The sequence below is a fragment of the Helobdella robusta genome (assembly GCF_000326865.2).
Source record: "Helobdella robusta unplaced genomic scaffold HELROscaffold_95, whole genome shotgun sequence".
Taxonomy (NCBI): domain Eukaryota; kingdom Metazoa; phylum Annelida; class Clitellata; order Rhynchobdellida; family Glossiphoniidae; genus Helobdella; species Helobdella robusta.
This window is the reverse complement of record NW_008705542.1, coordinates 129,411-154,382: the sequence shown is the minus strand read 5'-3', so window position 1 is coordinate 154,382 and position 24,972 is coordinate 129,411. Positions and strand designations below refer to the sequence as shown.

Genomic DNA, 24,972 nt, shown 5'->3' with positions numbered 1-24,972 from the left:
ATTTTAATCGTGCTAAAATGTTTCAGTATATTTGATCATAGAACATTTGAACATACTGTTGACCATACTATTCTCTTGAGACTGCTGCATCTTTCTTTTAATATTACTGATTCTTGTCTCTCTTGGTTTTCTTCTTATCTCTGTAATCGTTTTTTTCTGTTGTTCTCAATAATTCTACTTCTAACTCCTCTACTCTTACTTTCGGGGTACCTCAGGGTTCTATCCTTAGCCCTCTTTTATACTCTATACTTCTGAACTACCTCGTATTATTAATAACTTTTCTTTCTCTAGTCAACCATATGCTGATGATTCTTGCATTTATACTTCTTTTCCTCCATCTAATCTCACAATTCTTCATAATTTATCTCTATGTCTTTCTTCAATTATTGCTTGGTCTGACTCTATGTGTCTTAAACTAATCCTTCTAAGTTTGAATTAATTTGTTTTAATAAATCTAAACACTCTCTATTACTATTCCTCCTATTATCGTACCTGATTCTAAAACTTTTGATGTTTCTCACAAGTTTCGTATTCTAGGCTTACGTTACAATTACTTCATCTTTGATTCTAGCATGTCTCTCTCTTCTCAGATTAATAGTGTTGCTAGAAGCTCTTACTTTCATCTACGTAGAATAAAAAAACTTTTGCCTTTTTTTGATGATCCTACTCTTCTCCTTCTTGTTACTTCGTTAGTCTTATCTAGGATTGATTATTGTAACTCGCTCTACTGTGTTCTTCCTGACTCTATACTCTATCCTTTAAGTAAAGCTTTTAACTCTGCTGCTCGTCTAGTTGCTCGTGCCCCTTTCTTTTCTCATATATCTCCATATTTTGTTCTCTTGCACTAGCTACCTATAAAATATAGAATAATTTTTAAAATTTGCACGTTCATGTATAAGTCTCAATCTAAATTATTTCCTAAGTATTTATCAGATATATTAATTGAACCTAAACGCCCCGGTTTATGATTGTCTTCTTCTCGCTTTTTCTTAACTCGTGTTAAACACTCTTTTGCCAAATCTGCTTTTGCTTTTTCTGGTCCTTTTCTCTGGAACTCTCTACCTACTTCTTTGACTATTTCTCCATCACTTGCGAAGTTCGGAGTGGATCTTAAGACCCATTTATTTGCAAAATTCATTGAGGAGCGCTGTTAAACATCGCGGAAATAGCGCTTTATAAGCTAATTGATTGATTGATTGATTGATTGATTGAACAGTAATTATATTTAAAATCTAAAATATGTTTTTTAACAGTTATGTTTTTATATGGTATTCCTATATAAATTTGTTGAACTCTATTTATCACTCTCGCCCAAGCCTCACAAAACATCAAACTTCAGGCTAGTAACAAATATCATTTGGAAAACATTCTTTGACCAGATAATAATAAAATATCTTTGCAGTTGTAGAAAGCAAGAAGCTTAAAGTTCATTAAGCTGATTAAGCAACAACATTATCAAAGCACTGTCACACCCATTTTATTGACATGATCAGTTCAGATTAACCTATTACCCATTGTAGAATATATAAGTTGTGCATTGAATTGGCCGGGGACAGATTTTGTGGCATGCACAAATCAACCATGTAAATTTTTATGGCCGGCTACTAATGCAGCTCAAACGAATTTTTGTTATTTAATGTTTGCTTTACACAGGAATAACATGAATATACAGGCCTTCCTCATCGTAAATGGCCATCAGTTGGTCTACTACCTAATCACATGAACATGGATGTGTTGTATAACTTTAATAATTTTATTAATTATTTAATCTTATTAATTCAATTTTGTTTTTCTCTAGGCGAGGAGTCAAATGGTGCAGCAGTGTTTGTGGCCAGAAGTAAGCTGGATGGAGTGCTTCAAACGTTGGTTGATCAAAAAGAAGATGGAGGGTAAATTATTTTTAATTTAAAATATATTTTTTAAACAATTTTACTAACTTTTAATTGAAAACTTGAACTGTTTTCCAAAATCTGTCCACTCTATATTTTATTTTTGACATTGCAAATTATAGTGGTTTTCATAAGAACTGTTTTGAAATTCATTTTTAAGATCAAGTCATTAAACTGTTGATTTAAAAAAGTTGAACAATTTTCATCATCATCACAACCAACAGTGCCATCTCACCTGGAAAGGAATCAAACGTTCCAGCTGACACCGACAGTGATCATTTTGAGTTAGTGAAGTAAATGAGCATATGCTTCATGAACATTCATTTCAATATTTTCAACTGTCTGGCCACCAATCATTCAGTCACTAAATGTTATGTCAGCGCCTTCAAGTTCTCTTCAATAGTTTTATCAATTTTGTGGAAGTCATCTTAATAAAACTAGGTATTTTAGTTGTGTTAGTTGTGAAATCTATATTTTTTGTTCTTTGCATGTAGTTCTCCGATCAGCTCTCCAGCTAAGAAATCACCACGAGTGAACAGACTGCAACGAAAACGAAAATTAGTGAAAGAGGAAGTCACGCCGACTGACTTTCAAACTAATTCGAGTATTCTATTTCAATTTAATCTCACTTTTGAACATTTTTAATGTGTTTATTTCATTTTACTTTTATAAAATTCTCTTTGTATGCTGTTATATTTCATTTATAATCTTTTGTAAGTTTGCTAACAAACAATCAATTGAAACAAGACACCTATCTCCATCTTCCCAAATTGAAATTTTGTAAAAAAAAGTTTAAAGATGAAATTTGTTCCTCCATTTGAACAAAAGATTAATTGATATTCAGATGCCTGCCTGTTGAAGTTGTTTGACAGGACAGTCGACATCGCCTCCTTCAATGAGCACACCCCTCTCTACCCGATCTGCAGAGCCTGGATTAGGAACAACCTGTCTATCAACAATAATAATAATATTAATAATAACAACATAGCTGATAAGAATCCAAATGTTGATCCATTTGAATCTGAGGTAATTAACTTTTAATTGATTAATTAATTGATAAACCAATTAATTGATTTTCGTTGGCACGGGAATTAATTCTTCATAAGATTTATAAACACTAATGAGATGATGAACACTAATGAGATGTTAATTCATGCAGATGACAGATGCGCAACATGTGTACGAACTTCCAGGTCCCGTGATGATGAAGTCAGAAGATGGCGAAACAAATTACCCCACAATTCCATCACCCGTCAAGGAACCCAGAGAATCATTTTACATAAACCAAGTACAATCGTTTGTGTTCGTGTCGGTGTTAGTGTTGTTGCTGACGTTGCTTTATTTATCAGGAACCGAATGAAAGAATTTTCCATTCGTGCTCTGGCTAATTCATTACTCTTGTATATTAATGATTGATTGATTAAGCTTGAGTGATTGATTGATTGATTGACAAATGTTTTCATGATAGGATGCCTCAGCAATCATTCCTGAAGACATATTTTTGAATCACATGAGGAGGTGGAAGCACATCAGACAGAAGTTGGTCACCAGTCCATCCACATTTCACCATCTGCATCGTTCTGCATAATTTTAAACTGTTGAATGTTTATAAATTTATGAATATTAATGGAGTAATGAATATTAATGAGACTTCATTTCACCAGATGGAAGAAGGCCTCGAGAGAGAACGAAGCCAGGTACATTGAAAGCTACAAGATCCTGCAAGAGATGTTCGACAAACAGAATGCCTGATTGCTGTCATCATTCTTCTTCATGTCATTATCGTCCATCCATCAACGTATTAATGTTGTCATCGCCAGTCATCATTGCCTCAACTTTATTTTTTTTGATTTCATGTTCAGTTAATTTTTTATTTTAAAGCCCTAGTTCTTACGTTGGATGGTAAAATTTATTTGCAACTTCGTGCTATCACATTGTAAATATCGTGAAATAAAATAGTGGACTGCGATACTTAGTGGTCCTTGGTTCATCTTCACATTATGATTTTAAATTAGAGACATTGATTGTAGCAGCGTCTAACTCAATTCGTGATCAAGCGGAAATTGCATCCATTAATAAATTTAAATAAATTTAATAATTCCATCAAAAATAAGTTGTGCAAAATTTATTTCACGCTGTATGGATGCTAGCTATACGAATGTGCTTATATATGTATGTATCTATTTCACATGTAGACACACACATGCAGGCAGGCATGCACATACATCATGTCATATATACATTACACATGTTAATGTTTATGTGGAAAGAAATGCTTAATTTATTTAAACTTAAAAATTACAACGTACAATCATTTCATCAGCCAACAATGGTAATGGTGCAAACACGTGAAGGCAAATATATATAAACATATTTTTAAATAATAAAATAAAAAATAAACATGTTTGTAAAAAAATGTTTAGTTTGAGATGAACGAGTTTTTAACTCTATCTGGAACGAGTTTTGGTATTTAAATACATCCATACGTACATACACACAAACGCATACATACTAGAGCCCTGTGTGGTAGTAGATAAATAGACAACAACATTTAAGCACCCAGTGTATTCAAAATATCGATTTTATTCACGAAAGATACAAATCCTGTGTATGAAATATATTAATTTTGTATGTATATATACAATAAGAATTGTAAAAATATAGAAAATATAAAAATATAGAGATATATAAATTATATATATAGGTACATAACATATATGAGTACTTTTCGTAATAAGCCCACATACGGATGGTAGAGTGGTGGGAAGGCACGTACTAACAAGATTTAACGCTTAACATTGAACAAACATTTAACGTAGAACCATTTGTATATTTCTTGCATGCACCTCTGAATTATTGATGTATGTCTTTTGTTTGTTTGTTTGTTTGTATGTATGTTTGAATGTGTGTATGTATGTGTGCCTACGCATATGTGTAATTATTTTTTAGTATGTACATGAAGGTTTGGCATTTTAAAAGTTGGCTTGCAATTAATTAAATTACACGTCAATAAAAGCCAGCACGTCCTAACATCGATATATATATATATATACACATACATATATATAGTATACTACAAATATCATGTTTGTGTATGTGCGTGTTAATGTGTGCGGGTATGTTTTGATACATGAATGAACCTGGCAAATGGTCACTGATCCATCCATCGATTGATTAATTGATTGATATATTGATTGATTGACTGATAATCATACCAACGAGCTGACATAAACAAGGCAAACATTGAACACCAAGCAACAATATTATAACAAATATATAGTAATTTATCGATAAGAATGATTTCTCATCAACTAGGTGATATTAAATGCTGTAAACACGTGCCATGCAATGCGTAAGATGTTCAAGTCACAAAATTTTAAGACGTAAAATCCTGAAATATCAACTAACTATAAGCTGAGATAACTTAATTTCATTTATGCGACTGCTGCATCTGCTGTTTATACATTATCTTGTCTATCTATATAAATATATATATATATATTTGTGTGTATATTGTGTGCGCGTGTGTGAGTATGTACACATGTTTGTTGGCCTTTGCTCAGATGCTGGACTCAAAATTGGCGTAAGTGTCGAAGCTGTCAAGATAATCGATGATGAGTTTGTACAGGTAGTCATATTGCACCTGGATTGATAGGAATGATGACGAAGATGTTGATGATGACAATAGTGACGTGATGTTTATGAACTTTACACAGGCTCATGCAAACACACATACATGAATACTTACTGACACGTGAGTAACAAACACGTACACACGCACATACTCAACACCAGCAAAACGCAGCAGACGAACAATGAAAAAGAGAACGAACGAGACTGGGGACGAATTGGTGTCGATTGACTCTGATGTATCGGACTGCCATGTACATGTCGACCTCGTGCTCAATCTTCAGTCGCTCAATCAAGTAACTCGCTGTGCAGAACAATCCCGAATATCTCGTCCCGTTTCTTTTGCACATTTATCAGAATATCAGATATTAAGTAATTATGAAATTAATTCTGAAGATAACAAATAAAAATTATGACTACCATGACAATATGTAAAGCGCTAAATAATGGTCACCTGCAATGGACCAGCACAGTGTTGTTTCCTGTTTTTTGTTGCCACTTCTCGAGAGATGACAAAAGAGTCAAAATGGTGAATCTCCTAGGAAGATCATCATCATGACCATCATCATCACAAATACCATTATCATCATCATCATCATCGCGTTTTTGAGTATCATTATCATCACCAACATGATGAGCATTATCGTCATTGTCACTTCTTTTTGTGTTATGATTTATTTTGTTGCTGTTGTTGGTCAGATTTTTTGCAGAAGAAGTTGCAGTCGGTGGCTTGGCATTTTTGTTGTCGCTGCTAGTTGTTTTGGACTTCCTGCGCCAATTGTTCATAGAAAATCTCTTGATGATGATCTCGTTATTTTGGTTGTTTGTTGCGGAAGGTTTGAAAGAGAGAATGAATTCTTGTTCGTTGAAGCACAGTGGATGATCGGCACACGACCCTGGAGAGGGTGCCACCGACGATGACGATGATGAAATCGTCTGTATGCTGAACGATCCCGCAGTAAATGTCTCGGCGGCTTCATAACCTTCACTATTGCATTTGCTACGCTCAACTTTGGGACAGTAAGGAATGAAATCCTCAGCCCCATCTTCGTCATCGAAAGAAATGATTGCACCGCATTTGTGCTGCAGGATAATGGACCAAAAGTAGTCAATGGATGGAAGTGTTAGCGGGGTTTGCATCACCAAGAAAGCTGCCTTCTGCCTGTAGCCATCAACCAGCACAGCCCTCGGCTCCTCCCTCACAGCCTTCTTTATCTTTTTGGGCTTTTTCTTCTTCTTTAGAGCAATCTTCGCTCCTACATTTTTCTGTTTTTTAGTTGCGATCTTCTCATTGTTATCATCATCTCCATCGAAGTTATCATCATCAAAGTCATCATCATCATCATGACTGTACAAGACATTTTTTGATTGCAGAGACACAAACTCCCGGTGTAGGTAGGACATGTTCGTGGCTGGGTCCACCGTCATCAACTCTGCGTACCTCCTCCTGAACTCCGAACAACTGATGACCGTCGTCGAACTCTTCTCCAAGGCCTCTAACAGGGCGTCATATATGAAGATGTACTGCTCCACAGTCTGAACCATGTTCACCCGCTGGTTCCTCATGTTGTTCACACATCCAAACACATCTACTCTCTTCTCCTGTTCCGCTTGCTCCAACAAACTGTCCAGTGCTATGTAAGTGCCCGTCCTTCCAACGCCAGCACTGCAGTGAACAACAATAGGATGTTCAGTGAAGTTGGCATCATTCTTATTTGTGATCTTTTCTTGGACCCCGCCTAAGAGTTTCTGCTGCAAATTGTTGTTGACACTGTTGATGATGACATCACTGTTCTCATAAAGTTGGCTGTTCATCAATTCAATGTTCTTAATTTCTATGTTTTTGGTTTCTATGTTCTTCACTCTTTTCCTCAATTCGAGGAGTGCAGTTGGGTGTAGTGGAACCCCATTATCAGGCCAGGTTGTGAAGTGCAGCTGAATGACTTCGCGTGTTTCTGCGCCGTTGCTGCTGCTGGCAACAGCAAAGGTTCTGATTTTATAATCTGCATATCCTTCGAGATGCTTCAACTGAACCACAATGTCTCCATACTTTGAACTGCCTGCATCCGGCCAATATATATCACATTTGTGCTGCAAGTTCGTTATTTTTTTAAATTATTAGCATAATTAGTATTAGTATTAAGCCATCATCATCACTAACCCTTCCATTTTCGACAAGATTGGTGACCATGAGGATGATCCTGGCATTCAGCTGCCACACCATCCTCCAGAAATCGTTCACCGTTGACCTGGTCGGGCCTTGGCAGGCCACGTAAGCCTTTGGTTTATTGAAGCCGTCGATGTAGTTGGCGTTGATGTAATCAGATTGGTGTGGCGAGCAGCGCAGGACGACGCGTGAGTGGTCGTAGGCCAGGACGTTGCAGTACCTGTTCTTGCTCCTGTTCTCAGCTCTACATGAAGCAGTCGCCTTGTAAATGACGTTCTGCTTCAATTCGTTGAATTCTTTTCTAATTTTGTCGTCGGCATATTGTTTCCGCGGTACAACAAAGTTCCAGAGTTCAGAAACGGGAATGGGTGGGTGGAGTTTCGACGATGACGTCACCTTCAATTCACTGGGATCGGATAATAAAATTTTATTCAGCTGGACATCATCGGAATATTGCGGATCGTCGTCGTCATCATCACAATCATCTGCATCTGCAGCGTGCCCCTCAGCGACAGGAGGTGCGTGAAGCTCCTTCATCATCTTGCGGGCCTTCAACAGCTTGCAGTTGTAAGCTACCAACGCAACGAGTATGATGACGAGTGCCAGGGCCAGGCAGGAACCAACAACAACAGCTGTGATGGTGGACGATGATGATGAATCGAATGCGTCCCTCGCTACGTCATCATCATCATTTTGGAGGTCTGAAGATGACGACGACGATGATGGGTGGTGAAAGCCCTGGTTCATTCGATGAGCTGTTTAGTGTTTTAACCGTCGTTATTATTATTACCAACATCATTAGCCAGTACAGTCATCATCGTCATCAGTATCATCATTACAAATCACCACCGTTTTATCATTATTTTGGCCATAATTATTCTCACCATCGTTATCACCCCCATCACCATCATCATCGTCGTCGTCGTTAGCACTAACAGCCCCACCACCATCACATTTACATAAGCATCCACAAGCAACGTCATCATACTAATTAAAAATTAGAGATGCACCGAATGGAGAAATTGGCCAAACAGCCGAATTGTTAATCCACAATTCGGCTGAAGCTGAACAGCATGTTACTTAATATTTAGAAAAAATTTTACTTTTTAGAATGAGAAACAAGCTCTTAAAAAATACAGTAGGCAATTCATGTCCACACAGCAATTCTTTCTTTAAGATAATATTCAATCTCTTGCTCAGACTCAGATGTTTCAACAGCTATGATGGCCAAATAAATTTCCCGCCATTAATTAATCAACTATTATTATTCTCGAATCTTAAAAAATTGATGACTTAAACGAAAAAGGCACTAAATGGCTATTCAGCCTTTCGAAATGGCCAGAGCCCAAACGTCAAATTTTGGAAAAATATTCGGTGGGTCTCTATTGAATACCAACATTTGGAGAAGATGGCATTCTTTGAATATGATGAAACTGTCATCTGAGGTAAGAAAATAAACTTAAAGTCAATAAATTGCGCATTACATCTCAGATACATTTGTCATTTGAAAGTTGATAAACTAATTATATCGTACCTACTCGAAAAATTCTAACGAGAAAAAGTGAAAGTAATAATCTGTGTATCTCCACAGCCCAACCCACCCCATCGACCGTGACAACCAATCCAAACCAGACTTCGTGCTCCAACTGCGGCTCCAGCTTTGCATTATAGTAACCTCCGTATGTCTTATTATCGCCCACCGCGAACGTTCTCGCCTGTGTGATGCGAGGAATTTCAGCGGCGATGTAGCAGCTGTGGCCGAGCGACCGCGCTGTCAGGTAGTCTGTCAATTCGTTGTACGTCAAGTCACACGGTGTTGATGACGTCACGAGTGAGGGTGATGATGGTCCTGATGATGATAGAGGCTGCGACAAGTTTCGTTTCCTTCTTTTCTTCTTCCTGGCGTTGCTGCTTGATGACGGCAAGTAGTGCATCGGGTTGAAGGTCTGAACGACAATGCGATTCAATCTGGTTGGTCGGTTGGTTGGTCGGTTGGTTAGTTGGAGAACGAATCAACGGACGCTGTCACATGTATAAGCTCATCAGCAACAACACCAACAACGCCAGAAACAACATCAACAAAAGCAGCATCAATATGGACAACATGAAAAACAAACATGTCAGCTTCCTCCATGTGATTCATTTCTTGCATGGCATCCAACTCAAGCAAGATCATGCTGTCCTCCTTCGACGCCTGCCTCAACCTCGGAGCCGGCATGTCAAAAGATACTAAAAAAGAAATATTTAAAAGTTAACAAGTGACTACATGAGAACAACAAGACCGAATATCAAAAGTTAATTAATAACATCAGCAAAAAAATTCCACAAGATATTATGCAACACATAATCTCCGCACTTGAATGTGCAGCAGACACACAAACCTACAAACACGTGTACATGTGCACACGGTTTTTGCGGTTTCAAATTTTCTAAATCTATTTTTTTCATCCCGCTTGAAATTAATTTGTTTAATTTAATTTTTTTTTACATCTAGAGTTTTGGTTGCTTTAAGATCTATTTCATTTCCCCTCTTCCTTTCTAGTGTAAAAGTCGGTTAGCGTAGTTTAAGGCTTATTTGTTATTTAAAATAGTCGTTTTAATTCGCTATCGTCATGTCGTTTGGTGAAATAATGGCTGCTGATTATGACGACGAAGATGATGCAGAAGGATTCCCCAGAAACAACAAAATTGAGTGAGATAAAAGTTATTGAGAAAGAATCAACAGCAGGTCCGGACGTCAGACTACGTACTTTTTGGTTCCGTCCAGAGGAGTAATTCAGCGAATTGCCCCCTGCCTGCCTTGGTGCTGGCGAACACCTTGCAATCATAATTGGTGCCTGGCTGTAGTTCATTTATAATGATACTCGTTTTTTCCGGCTCTAAAACACGCTCGAGAGTCCGAGATTTGCTTTTTGTTACCGGGTTGCATGTTACCTGATTAATGATTGGTTGATTGCTCGGCTGATTGTTGATAATGATTGATTGCTCGGCTGATTGTTGATAATGATTGATTGATAGATGATATTTGTCGTTGAAAGTTATAAGTATGATGGAAACAGACTATTTTTTAACCAGCCAGTCAACCAACCGACCGACCGACCAGCCAGCCATCTAACTAACAGTGTAGCTGATGAGAACACCATTTTTTCTCAATGGAGGGTGCCAGAGCAAAGTAAAGTCATGTGACGATCGAGAAGTGTTCTGCAGGTGTTGTGGCTCTGTGGGGACTGGTGGCAGGGCAAGAATGAACGATGAAACGAACGAATTCGTGAACGAATAATAGAATGTAATGAATGTATGAAAAAACAAACAAACGAACGAACGAACTTGATTCATCAGTGAGTGCATGAATGGCTTCACTCCATGCTCCGTGACCTTCTGATGTTGAGGCACGTACCTTCAATCAACCAACCAACCAGCCAATCAATCAACCAGCCAATCAATCAATCAACCAGCCAATCAATCAATCAACCAGCCAACCAACCAAACAATCATCAACCAACCTGCACCATGTAATTGACGTAAGGATGAAGTTGCGTGATGTTATGTGACGTCACATGACCAGACATTATAGGTATCACCTCATCCGATGAATTTCCATTCTCCATTTTATTTGATGACGACGACGATGATGTTTTTGAAGCCTTATTGCTCACCCTTGTAGTAATGTTTTCGACAATTTTAAAATATCAGGCCTACGTACAATACCCGTCTCCTTGCACACATGCGCATCAGTCACCACTCACTAAGAAGGTGCTCACGCTTAAGTATTAATCAATCGTTAAAAAATGTACTAAGTATCAAGTACTGAAAAATATGTACTTAAAACTTACGTACTAAAGTACAATTACTAAGCACATAAGTACTTGTCGCCTTTAAACCAAAATTCCAAGTATAAGTTCATGATATTAATTTGTTCACTTCAGATAACAGTTTACATAGCTTATTAGGTTAATAATAATAAATAATATCAATACTGAATTAAAATAATATTTATTATAATTGAATATTTAATTTACTTCTACCAATATAATGTTTTTGTTTATTTAAGCAACATTATCGAAACTTATGTACGTACGATATGCATCCAATTGTATATTTGTATATACGCTTAATAATTCTGTATCTATGTTTGTGTGCAAATTCTACACAAAAACATACATAGATAGACAAATAAATATATATTTATTCAAACTCGAGTGAAAAAACCCTGCTTAAGTTCGAAATTCGGCCCAAGAAATGTTGGAATTGAACATGGAAATTAAAAAATTATTTCAGTACTTATAAGAAAACTTCCGCATTCATAAGTACAAGTTCTGAAGAATACTTAAGTATGATTATAAGAACAATTTTTCACTGGTACTTCAGTATAAATATTTGAGTAAAAATTTTTTGGCACTTAAATACAAACGTGCTTAAGTACAATAAGTGCAAAGGTATTTAAGTACACTTCATCACTTGTGTGTGTGTGTGGTGTAACACATGCAGCAGCAGCAGCAGCAAGAGACATACATGATGTGGTAGGCTACGATGATTCCATGTGTCGGACTAGGTGGATCCCACGTTACGTACAAGCTCGTGTGTGTCGTGTTTACCAACTTCAAATTTTTCGGAGGTGGAGGAACTGTGGGAGAAAAAATCGCTATCATCACCATCATCACTATCATTATCATTACTAACTATCTTCAGGTGTTTCAAACTGAACGTTATGCTTGGAACCATTGAATTTATGATTAGCAAACCAGACTTGAACTGTATAATTAGTGAATGGAACCAAAGATTCTAAATCTAATTTTGTTCCATCGATCCAACTCTCAGCAACCAATGACCATGCAGAATTATCGAGGTCGTCATCAATCATGTTGTTGTCGTAATTGTTGTTGCTCTTGTCAGTTTTGTTGCTGCTATACATATCCTCATTGCCGCTGAGAGCGTCGTTAATATTGCTGACGTTGCTGATGACGTCACCAGCTTGTTGTTGGAGTTGTTGATAAAGTTTGTAAGCGTACCCCTTAAAATGTCCATTCCAATGTTGGCAGCTGACGGGTTGCAACATGAACGAGGCTGATGTTGATTTCAACTTTTTCATCGTCATGTTAACTTTTCCGGAAGGTTCTGTCGTTGTTTTGATGCAAACAATCAGCCGAAAAATGTCATTTTTTTCAAATGTGCACAAACATTTAGCTAACAAAACAAAAAATTGCATTCTCATGTACAGGCAAACATCCAACCAAGAGGATTTTGCTTTAAAATGTAAAGAAGCATGAAGCCAACCAGTAGCGTCAGTTTCTCCAGTGATGACTTTTTCTTGACCTTGCCCTGCAAAAGTCACGGGACAAACTTTGATCTGATAGGTCATGAAAATTGAAAGATCAAATATTTCAATTTTGTTTTCAGTGCCAGGAACTGGCTCAGGTGTGATCCAACTTTGAGTGATTACGTCATTCTGACAGCCCTCTGATTTGATTGGTTGGTATGAAACGACGTAGATGTCGACAGGTCCATTGCTGATCTTCGGAGGTTTCCAAGTTACGAACAGGGAAGTTGAAGTGGAGTTGAATATGTCAAGACTGTCCACTTGCTGGGATTCTGTGTAATTGATGTTGTGTTGATGTTGACGTTGTTGATGAAGATGTTGACAACATTGATGATGACAAAAAGTGAAACCAACTTCCAGCATAACTGACGGAGGCATGCGGACTCTCCAACAGAGCGTTGTTGTGGTAGGTGACGGAGATTGTGAGGTTCGTGTAGATGTCCGTGATGTGCACCTCTGCTGACGTCGTGTTCGTCATGGCATGCAGGTGCGTCCGCGCCAGTGATGATGGCGATGGTGACGTTGAATTAGAGACATAGACGTTGTAATGGAGAACTTTTGAACATTTTATAGAATCAAGTTTTGGAGCCTGCGATGAATGAGTCGATAGATGGATGGATGGATTGATGAAAAGACTGATTGAAGGATAGACGGACTGTTGAAGGAATTAACGATATGGATGAATGACTTGATGAAAAGATGGATAAAAATAAATGAAAAATCTATGGAGCATAATTATATAGAATGTTTAATTTCAATTTAGTAACCATGAGAAGATATAAAAGCTGATACGATAATAAAATAATTTTGCCGTAGTAACATTATTATTAAAACCAGAGCCGCCGAACTAACCAACGGACTAATGAAAACGAGACAAATATCTAGGGCCGTAATTTTGAGGCACTCGAATTTGGTTTCACACTTACCGCCAATTCACTATTCTATTTGAATGACGACATTTTATATGAACGATTTTGCGAACGTTTAAAAGCAAATGTGAAGTTGCTCCTCGGAGCTTCCGCGAAAAAAATTATAAAAGCAGCCGTATTTCCACAAAACCGCAGTGGTTCGTAATTTAATCCAGTCTTTGAACAACTCAAAAAAACAAATAGTTAAAAGCGAAACAAAGCAGAAGACATAACATGCTGCCGACATTTTTGGAGTGATGAAAGAAAACATTAAGATGTGAATACAAAAATAGTCGTTAGTTGATCTGTGATTTCATTTGGTCGGAGCAATTTTACAGCAGTTTAATCGGTCATATAGTTAGTTTACTGTGATAGGAATACATATTGAACATACTTTGATATAAATCGAACATAATTTTATGCTGATTGTATTCCTCTTTGCACTCATTTAATGCGAATGGTGAGTGTTGTAGACTATGAAACATTTTTTTAATAAGATTTTATTTATTGCATGCAATATTTTATAAAATAAAAGTGTTCCATAATTACAATGGACCACCAACCGCCCATCTGAGGAACATGTAATTATTCATGTTCATGTTCATGTTGTTGTTTTGTAGTCTGTGCTTCTTACTGATCATCTTACTGGAAGTTATGTTCACAGCACTCTTCGGATCTGAATGAGAAATAGATGACGTCACCACCCTTACGAGACCACCATCAAGTTATTCATGCCGTTATTAAATTACTTTCGCGTTTTTGTGCAGTAATATTGTCAGACGACCAACCATGCAAGTGAATGTTGCAGCTGGAGGAGTCTGGCTGGCCGGGCAATCAACACCCACATTTTAAACATCATAACCTTCGAAATCACCACACACGCACGCACGCACACACACACAGACACACGCACACACAGACAATAGAGCAGTAGCACAACTAACATCCGCAGGTAGACGTAGTGAGGGTGGGCGATGGAAGGCCAGCAAGGTCGGACCTCATGACGACAACGTGGAAGTCGAACGAGGTCTCCATCGATAAGCTTGTAACTACTGCATTGCTTTTGTGTTTACGCGACGATAGCGATAGATAGCGGAGAGGATGATGACAAAAATGTAATGACGGTGATGACAAATAAATACACGACCAAAACATCAGCAAAAACTTCACATTCACGACATCATCACCTACGTTTCAACCACAATTCCTGAACCTTCCATCCATCTGTCCATCCCAGCGAAAGCGCTGGAAGCAGCGGCCCTTCTAACAAAAACTTGGTAGCCGATGATTGGTCCCTGTCCCTCGCCAGCCCCAGGCGAGTTCCACGACCTCCACTGAAGATGCACTGATGTCGAATTCTTGCTGAAGACTTGAGGTTTGCGTACGAGACGTGGCAGGCCTGTAATGGTGATGATATGATGGCGGTGATGACGAATGGGTGGATGAACAATTGAAAGAATAAACGAGAGTGAGAAACAACAACAAACTGAGTTGGCACCCCTCGTCCCCGAACCCTTTCTTGCAGCCCGACCTGCATGCTCCCGTTGATTTGTTGCAAACTTCACTCACCAGCTCACAGTTGCATGTGTATTCACAGTTCTGTCCAAATGTTCTATCTTCACACTCTGTGTTTGTGCGCGCGCGTCGATTGTCTCTTTAAACACAAGCAATCATGTGTGTGTGTGTGTGTGTGTGTGTGTGTGTGTGTGTGTGTGTGTGGATACAACAATATAAAAATATTTCTAGATCTGCATCACTTTATAACTTCCAGACCTCCATCATCACTTCATAAGTACTTTCACATCACACTGCCATCTTCACACAGACTGACCACTTTGACACGAAGGACCCATCCAACCACTTGCACAGCCTGACTCGCAGTAGCCATTTGACTTATCGCACACCTCCCCAGGCTGTCTGCACCGGCACCTCTTCTCGCAATACACTCCGAAGTATCCTCGCGTGCATTCTGCTCATTTGTTGTCGAGGTTGTTTGTTGTTCTTGCCATTATTTATTGTTGTTTGTTAATGTAATTATAACTGCTGTTAATGGCCATTTTGATACAAAGAAAAATTTGAAACAGTAAAAAATAACTAGCAATGAAAAAACAACACCCTCTAAAATATTAATTCAGCAAAAACAAAAGATAAAGATGACAAGGAAAGAGAGGAAGAAACAAACCAGAACATGTTCCATCCATCCATCTCTCGTGACAACCGGATATGGGACAGTCCCCAGTGACCCCATCACATCTCTCCTGCACATCCCTGCAGTGACACTGATGCATGCAACTCGATCCATACAATCCCACTGGACATTCTATGTTGTTGTTGACAATGTTGTTAGGTCGTAAGGTTGTTGTTATTTGTGCTGTTGTTGTTGCTGTCAGTGATGTTTGTGTTGCTTGTGATGTTTGCATTCAATTAAATAACACAACAAACCGCATGAATTCAAGCTACACAATTTGACTTCATTTTCATTAATTTTATTCTTGCGTCTAACATAACACCAAGCTCCTTGCATGTTTTTCCCTGTAGGTAAATTCGGATTTCTACAAAAATTGAAAAGAGTTTTGTGTGTAACTTTTGAATCGAGTTCGTAATCATAGAAATAGATGATGTTTGGGTTCATCACTCTGTACCACGGAAGGCATGCCTGATTGTTGTCGGCCACCTTGCGAGATCCAACATAAGTGAAGTCTCCAGGGTCATTGTATGAGCAGTTGTTGTCTGTTGAAGAAATGGAAAAGTGATTTTATTTAGTATAACACTTTACAGTTGAATTTATTCATTTGAAAAAAATAATTATAGATGATTTTACAACAGACAGTTATGGTAAACAAATAAACGAACCAAGCAGGCATCCAACTCCCCATCTGCCATCAGGACATGAAGTCTGACAGATGCCAGTCAGTCGATCGCATGGGGCCGATTTAGAGCATGAACATTTCAAATGACACATCCAACCGTACAGACCCACAATGCATCCTGTTTTGCATTTCATTGGTTGGTTTGTTTGTGTTTCCGGGTTGTTGCAGGTTGAATAATTTAGTACAATTCAGCTGTCCATGCTAGCAGGTTCAAATAAGGCAGGATAAGTTATCAAATTAAATTAAATGTGATTAATTCAAAAATAGACCAGATTAAATTATAAAAATGTAAATGTTACATGAAGAAAAAAGAATAAAAACAATTTTAAATTAGCAAAGAGGTTCTCATATTAACAGAACAACTATTAGTGATTAACGAATAGAGGTAAATCAGTCAGTCAATCTAAGAAAAGAAGCCTGTTACATTATATCACTTACTATTAATGTCATAGCACTTGTTAACTTTCGAGTGTTCATTCCAGCAACAACCAACTGACTGACACTGATCAGGCGACGTGATGGGTGAGTTTGTGGAAATGTTAACACATGTTTGTCTGCTTTCCTCATTAGGAATTATACATTCTTCATTGGTAGCTAAATAGTACATATTTTAATTCAATTAATATTAATAAAATAACTAATATTAATTAATTTAATATTCTGTTATTGATTCTATTCTTGGTTGTATTTTTAAAGTTAAAAGTAATTTTTTAAATGTAAAAGTATAATAAATGGACTGATCTCTGGACAACTTTGCATTTAGGGTTTTTTTAAAATAATTTAACAACACGATTTATTTGTTTAATTTATTATTTTTAATTATTATAATTTATAAATAAAAAAATTAAGATTTTTTTAATTAATTATATTAATTAAATATTATTAAATGAACCACAGTAATTTTTTTAATTTGAATAAAAATAAAGGAGCGCAAACAAACTGACCAACACGAGACAAAAAAACGACAAAAAAATTAAATTTAACGAACAAAAATACAAAAGTGAGAAGTTTGATGGGAATACTCATCGTTTTCTAGCGAGTTTCATAAACAAAGCATATTTTAGATTAGAACAATAGTAAATAAACATGGATTGCCGAATTTGTTTTGAACCTATAATTAGAAATGACCACATAAAAAGAATAAATAATATGACTTAAAATGCTTAAAACATTGTAGTTAATCTATTTAATTTTAATAAATAAAATTATGTATTATTAAATTATTTTTGTTAATTTAAATATAAAAATTGCTTTTGGTTCGGAGAAATCCGGTGGCTTACTTAAGCCGAAGGTTGGCTTACTAGGATTGAACTATAGTCACCCTTTTTTACACTATTCGATCGTTACAAATTTTTTTGCTTATAAAAAAAACGGCCTAAATAGATCAAAAAAAATATTTGAACTATCTTCATTACATTCAATGAATATTTTACATTCTGCTGGTGCTCATAAAAATTGGTAGCTGAAATCATACGTTGGCTTACTGCAGTGGCTTACTACAACTGTGTCATGGGCGGTTTTCTGTACATATAATGCTTTAAATAAATCAATATATTCATATCACAATTATTTTTGTCAATATAAATAAAAAAATTGCTTTTGTCTGGTGAAATACAGTGGCCTTGTAACACTATGAAATCAATCAATCAATCAATCAATCAATCAATCAATCAATCAATCAATCAATCAATCAATCAATCAATCAATCAATCAATCAATCAATCAATCAATCAATCAATCAATCAATCAATCAATCAATCAATCAATCAATCAATCAATCAATCAATCAATCAATCAATCAATCAATCAATCAATCAATCAATCAATCAATCAATCAATCAATCAATCAATCAATCAATCAATCAATCAATCAATCAATCAATCAATCAATCAATCAATCAATCAATCAATCAATCAATCAATCAATCAATCAATCAATCAATCAATCAATCAATCAATCAATCAATCAATCAATCAATCAATCAATCAATCAATCAATCAATCAATCAATCAATCAATCAATCAATCAATCAATCAATCAATCAATCAATCAATCAATCAATCAATCAATCAATCAATCAACCAATTGACCAATCAATCAACCAACACTTAACCGTACAGATCTACAAACAATTTCGAGCTTTTAGTAAAGAAAGAAAAACACAATAGTTGCTTTTATTTGTATTCATTCAAAAATTTAAAGTGACGGATAATTAAAATTGTAAGAACGTCACTTCTTTAAAAAATTCGAATTTTAAACAAATATAACAAACTATCGACCGATAAAAAATAATTATTATCCATTATTATTATTAATATACACACTCCTTAGTAGTTCTCGAAGAATAATAATCCAGGTAACATGAACATTTAGTAAGAACAGTTCAAGCATATCACAATGACTAAATCAACATACCAAACAGTAGTTATTTATACATGCATATATAAAAAGTAAATCAAGAAATATCCAAAAATTATATAACCAAATCAAAAAAACTAGAAACAAGTCAACATTTAATGAATTAATAAATAAATAGACATCATAAAAAGATTGTTCAAAAAGGTAAAATTTAAGGCGACGACGAGAATATAATGTAGTTTGTCTTGTTGGTGTGGGACTGTGAAGCGAAAACAAACAAATACATCACACAAACTAGTAAGAAGTCGCAAGAATATTAGTCAGTCACCTACCTACAATTAAATTACTCTCAGGGCCCTAGCTTACTTATAATCATTAACTCAACTCACCTACCTACAAATATGTATTTCTGCGTTTTTGGAATTTTACATTTTTTAGGTATTTTATTTTACACATTTTACCATTTTTATATTACTTGAAACTTTTTAACAAATGTTAAGCCCTACGATTGTTCAACTCATCTCAATCCCTAACTTACCTACGAATTAAATTAAGTCCGGTAAAAAAATAGAAAGTTGAAGAGAAACATAACAACAACGACACCGAATGAATGGATGTTGTGTATGTGTGTGTTGTATTGATGTGTGTGTGTAAATGTGCGGGCGTGTACTCTCCAGAAACTTCTTCACTCACTACGGACGAACCTCTATTGCACCGACCATCATCTGACACGCATCGATGGAATGAATTTGACCGGACACTAAATTGGAAAAAAATTTAATTCTTTAAAATAAAAAACAAGCCATTGGAAAAAAAGGCAACTAATCTTATTGAGATGACACTCAATCTTTTGTTCAAATTCAAGTACTTTCAATAGTACGATGGGACAAAAACTAATTTACGTTTAATATTACCTTCAAATTGTCATCGGAACGATCATCATGAGACCACCATCTGAAACGTGCTGACGCTCACCACATCATTTTGTAGACAAGTAAGTCAAGGAACAAAGGAACGAACGAATAAATGATTAACTGAATGATTGATCGATTGATTGAATGAATGAGTAAATAAATGAATGTATTAATCAATCAATGATTCAATAAATGAATATAATGAATTAACGAATCAATTAATGGATGAATAATTTGAAAGATTGAGTGAGAAAATAAACGAAAGGGAAAAATAAAAAACGAAACTAAACCTTACTCCTAAAATCGTCGTTACTGTACTCCATTGCATCGACCACCACCATCTGGTCGGCACACAAGATTTCATCCGAACTTCTGAGTGTCAGTCGAACAGCCAACGAGCTGATTCTTCCTACACCACCATCATCATACGTAAATCATCATGAGACCACCATCTGAAACGTGCTGACGCCCACCACTGCCCACCTCTCATCATTCTGTAGACAATTTTTTTTTATTAGCGTAGTAGTAAATGAATGTTTGAATCTTAGAAGCAAAAAAATTATTAAATGAAAATAATGGCAAATAAATGATATCTGAATATAATAAAGAGATCAAAATGTAAAAAAAACTTACCGTCGTCCATTCGACAAATGCAGAATGTTGACTGCGGTCGGGTCCTACGTTGTCCTCGGAAACTGGTGCCAGTCCACCTCGACATTGTTGTTGAAACACAGCCCGTGGAATAGAGAAAGAGAAAATTCTCATCAGAAAGCTTAGCGGTGCCTGCATCTCCAATTGCTTAATAAAAATAATCCTATCTACCTATTCAATTATCTTAACTAATCTATATTAAATTGTTAATGGTACGATAGTCGAAAGTCCCCCTTTATTCTCCCTCCTTGCATAGAGGTTTACCGACAGCCAGGGCACCGGATAGAAAACCATTGCCGTGCGGATAGTAGACTATTGCCGTGCGGATAGTAAACCATTTGCCGTCCGGAAGCCGTGCGGGTAGTAGACTATAACCATGCCGCATAGTAAATCATTACCGTGCAGATAGTAAACCATTGCCGTCCGGATAGTAAACCATTGCCGGTTCACCACTGGCCACCAAGACTTACCTCTGACAACAGACTTCGAAATTCAGAGTCTATCGGCTATCGTACCCTCAACTTACCTATTCATTAAAATTAAGCCCTAGCTTACCTAAAATTACAAAACTCAAGAGCCCAATTCATTGGCCAATCGGCACCCACTCCACCACCTACGTAATGCCTTGGGCTCCAACTTAATAATAATATAAAACTTAAACCCTAAATCTATTAATGAGTATGTTACAACGTAGCCTTAACTTACCTATTCATTACATTATGGCCCTAGCTTACCTAAAATTACAAAACTCAAGAGCCCAATTCATTGGCCTTTCGGCACCCACCCCACCACCTACGTAATGCCTTGGGCTCCACCTAATAATAATAATGTAAAACTTAATAATTAACCTACCTATTGATACACTTACAGCGTTTTAATTTACATTACAAGATTGCTCCTAGAATTACATTATTGCCCTTGACTACCTATGAAATTAAATTACTCTCAACCTTAGTAATAATAAATAAGAATGTGTAATGAAAATAAAATTACGCTCAAATACTAATATATGTGTTTATGTATGTATTTGTGTGTGTGTGTGTGTAATACGTTGATGCGTGTAATGTGGGTGCAAGAAAAAAATAGAAGCGATAAACTTACGCGCCTACCTATTCAACTACATTAGTGTTGGATGCTTCCTATCTATCCTACCTACAATTAAAATTATGCCTATCTAACCTACCTATATAGCTACTCAATGTAATTGTGTGAGTGTGTGTGCGTGTGAGCATTCTTACTTAATGTTAAATTACAGAGAAAACAGGAGAAAAAAGAATAAAACGTATCCCAGCCAGACGTGTATTCTTTGCCACTGAATGAATGAACGTAGCCTGACTTCTTGCATGATGAACTCCTCTGTAAGCTTCAACCCGAATGGAATGAATAAAATGAAAAAACCTTATTTGTTTAATTAATTTAAATAAAAATAGAGAAACGAGCCGCGCTGAAACCCACCAGCCGGAAAAGACAGCCAACTGGCAAAAAAAGGAACCGCAAAAAACTGTAAAACGATCCCCAGCCAGGAGTGCATCACAACCATTCTGATCTCCCACGATGAACTCCTCTGGAAGCTTCAACCTGAATGAATGAACCTGAATGAAGCTAAATGAATGGAAACATCTTATTTATTTAATTAATTTAATTGAAAATAGAAAAACGCAAAAAAGCCGACCGGTCGGCAAAGAAAAGAACCTCAAAGAAAGGAATCTATATAGGATTTATGCTCTATAACTCTATATAACTCTATATAACTCTATATAACTCTATATAACTCTATATAACTCTATATAACTCTATATAACTCTATATAACTCTATATAACTCTATATAACTCTATATAACTCTATATAACTCTATATAACTCTATATAACTCTATATAACTCTATATAACTCTATATAACCATGCATACTATCACATTCAATCAATAAAAATCTCAATAAAACCAGGAACCACCGCGTACCTGTTATATGTATTGTGTGAAACAAAACAAACAAACAAAAACACAAAACAAAATACACACCACCAAGTAGAGTAAAAGAAATGAAGTCCCTAACTTACCTATGTAACTAAATTACCTTATGCCCTAGCCTAGCTATATAATAAATTAATTTTTAATCTCATCTACCTATGTTTCATTAACTTAACTTAAGACTCATGAAGAAAAAAAGGAGTAAAAAAACATAAAATACTACCACACAAACAAACATGATGTATGAATGTATGTATGTATGAGCAACCGCTAAAGAACCCACCTAAAATATAAAAAAAATACAACATACAAACACACAAACCGCAGATATGTAAACTCTATATAACTCTATATAATAAAATAAATAAAAATAAAAAAAATTATAAAAATAAAATAAATGAGATCAGGCAGACTGCTTCAAGCGAGGCAGAATGCCTGATCTGATTTTCATGTTGTCTCAGCTCCTATTTATACTCGTTTCAGCCATACATTTTCATCATTCCAATCATTCACATCAGTAAAAAACTTATTTGAAATATGTACTACACTATTATGCAGTCTTAACCTCAATGCTAACCGTACTAAATAGACGTCATCGAACGAACGCCTTCAAAACTTTCTGATTGGCCGGTTGAATCTGCTATATTGCTTTTTATATAAACATATAATCTTATTAATTATTTGTATACATAGATTCTAGTCACTTGATATATATATATATATATATATATATATATATATATATATAATATAGATTCATTATAAAAGCAACAGTAATCAGTGCTACACATGTACGCCGTAGTTCAAATTTTTCGGAAAGAATTCAAAATAGTTTGAGACCACACCTTACTTAACATCCGATTCCAAGCCGAGCCGAGCCAAGCTGAGCCAATATGCATAGATTTATAAGCGCTTTTATATTAAAATTTTGCTCTCTTTATGTACGAATATCCCAATATAACTATTTCTCCATCCTATTTAAAAAATTTTCCTTGATGTTTTTTAATCAGTCAGGTCACAATCATCATCATCGATATCGCGATGAAATCAAATTGAAATTTTTTTTTTAATTTTTGATAAAAGTTTTAATATATATATATATATATATATATATATATATATATATATAGTAAAAAGTTTAAATTTCTCTGAGAGAATTCAAAATAATTTGAGACTACAACATAACACAATTGTACAATTTGAATGTGTAAATAAAACATTATAAATGTATTATAATTACGTATATATATCTATCCATCTATTTCTTTATTTAGTTCTGCCTGCGTTTGATATTTGGTCATATTTGGAATTGAATATAACCTTTATACCGACTGATTAACTACCATGCAGTAAAATAACTACTGTTAACATGACGTCATTTCCTCCAACGATTTCGCAACGAATTACCTATCCTATTTAATAAATTTTATTTGACGTTTTTTAATTAGTCAGGTCACAATCATCATCATCATCACAATGAAATCAAATTAGGAATTTTTTAAATTTTTGAAAAAAGTATCTTTATTCATTTTTTGATATTACTTTGTTCAATAAGACACTGTTTGATACATATAACTAGAATAAATTTAACAGCCTTCGCTCACTTTCAACGGTCGAACAAGGAGCTTACTTCCGGAGGGGAGTAGAAGGGTGATTTTTTATCGTTTGAGTCAAAAGCAAGGGGAGGCCTATTTACCAATATACAACACTTTCTTATGGGTTGAAGCAGGGATATGCAAAAAACCTCAATTTTTTCAACTTTTCATTATTTTAGGTAATGTCGATTTTTTTTAATTTATATCAAATACCTATTCCGAAATTAGTAAATATACGATCGTTAATTTTGACTCGAACGATAACCAATCACCCTCCAACTCCCCTACGGAAGTAAGCTCCTTGTTAGAACGTTAAAAGTGAGCAAAGGCCGTTATATTTATTCTAGTTTCATGGTCAAAAGTTACGATCGTATATTTACTAATTATGGAATATTGCTTTTACTTAAAATGTTAAAATTTTAAATTTTTTTATTGTTATTCAATTTGGTAATTAATTACTTTTATTTAGTATAAATTTAAAAACATAAAATCAACATTACCAAAAATAATGGGGAAAATAATTAAAAGTTGAAAAAATTGAGATTCTTTGCATATCCCTGCTTCAACCCATAAGAGAGTGTTGTATATTGGTTGATAGGCCTCCCCTTGGAAATGACCATGAAGTTTTCATGGAAATCACCTATAACATTAATAAATGATAAAAAAGATAAAAAAAATATGAACTGTACTGAATATAAACA

The 24,972-nt window shown here is 35.6% G+C and overlaps 3 protein-coding genes across 3 annotated transcripts; 2 read left to right on the top strand and 1 right to left on the bottom strand.

Annotated features, from left to right (window-relative positions):
- Positions 1-626: 626 nt before the first annotated feature.
- On the top strand, positions 627-845 carry HELRODRAFT_145411 (hypothetical protein; the record flags this gene model as incomplete). Its single annotated transcript, XM_009033617.1, has 1 exon — positions 627-845. A coding segment is annotated over one exon (219 nt), but the record flags the coding sequence as incomplete, so codon positions are not given.
- An 843-nt stretch (positions 846-1,688) lies between these two features.
- On the top strand, positions 1,689-3,641 carry HELRODRAFT_182898 (hypothetical protein; the record flags this gene model as incomplete). The annotated part of the gene is made up of 8 exons (XM_009033616.1): positions 1,689-1,698; positions 1,799-1,889; positions 2,114-2,182; positions 2,384-2,493; positions 2,734-2,915; positions 3,049-3,177; positions 3,358-3,428; positions 3,554-3,641. The coding sequence occupies 8 exons, from the start codon at positions 1,689-1,691 to the stop codon at positions 3,639-3,641; spliced, it is 750 nt and encodes a 249-aa protein (XP_009031864.1).
- Positions 3,642-5,126: 1,485 nt separating this feature from the next.
- HELRODRAFT_116629 (hypothetical protein) lies at positions 5,127-8,223 on the bottom strand (the record flags this gene model as incomplete). Its single annotated transcript, XM_009033615.1, has 5 exons — positions 5,127-5,532; positions 5,723-5,858; positions 5,974-7,241; positions 7,383-7,610; positions 7,681-8,223. The coding sequence occupies 5 exons, from the start codon at positions 8,221-8,223 to the stop codon at positions 5,449-5,451; spliced, it is 2,259 nt and encodes a 752-aa protein (XP_009031863.1). The 3' UTR covers positions 5,127-5,448.
- Positions 8,224-24,972: the final 16,749 nt, after the last annotated feature.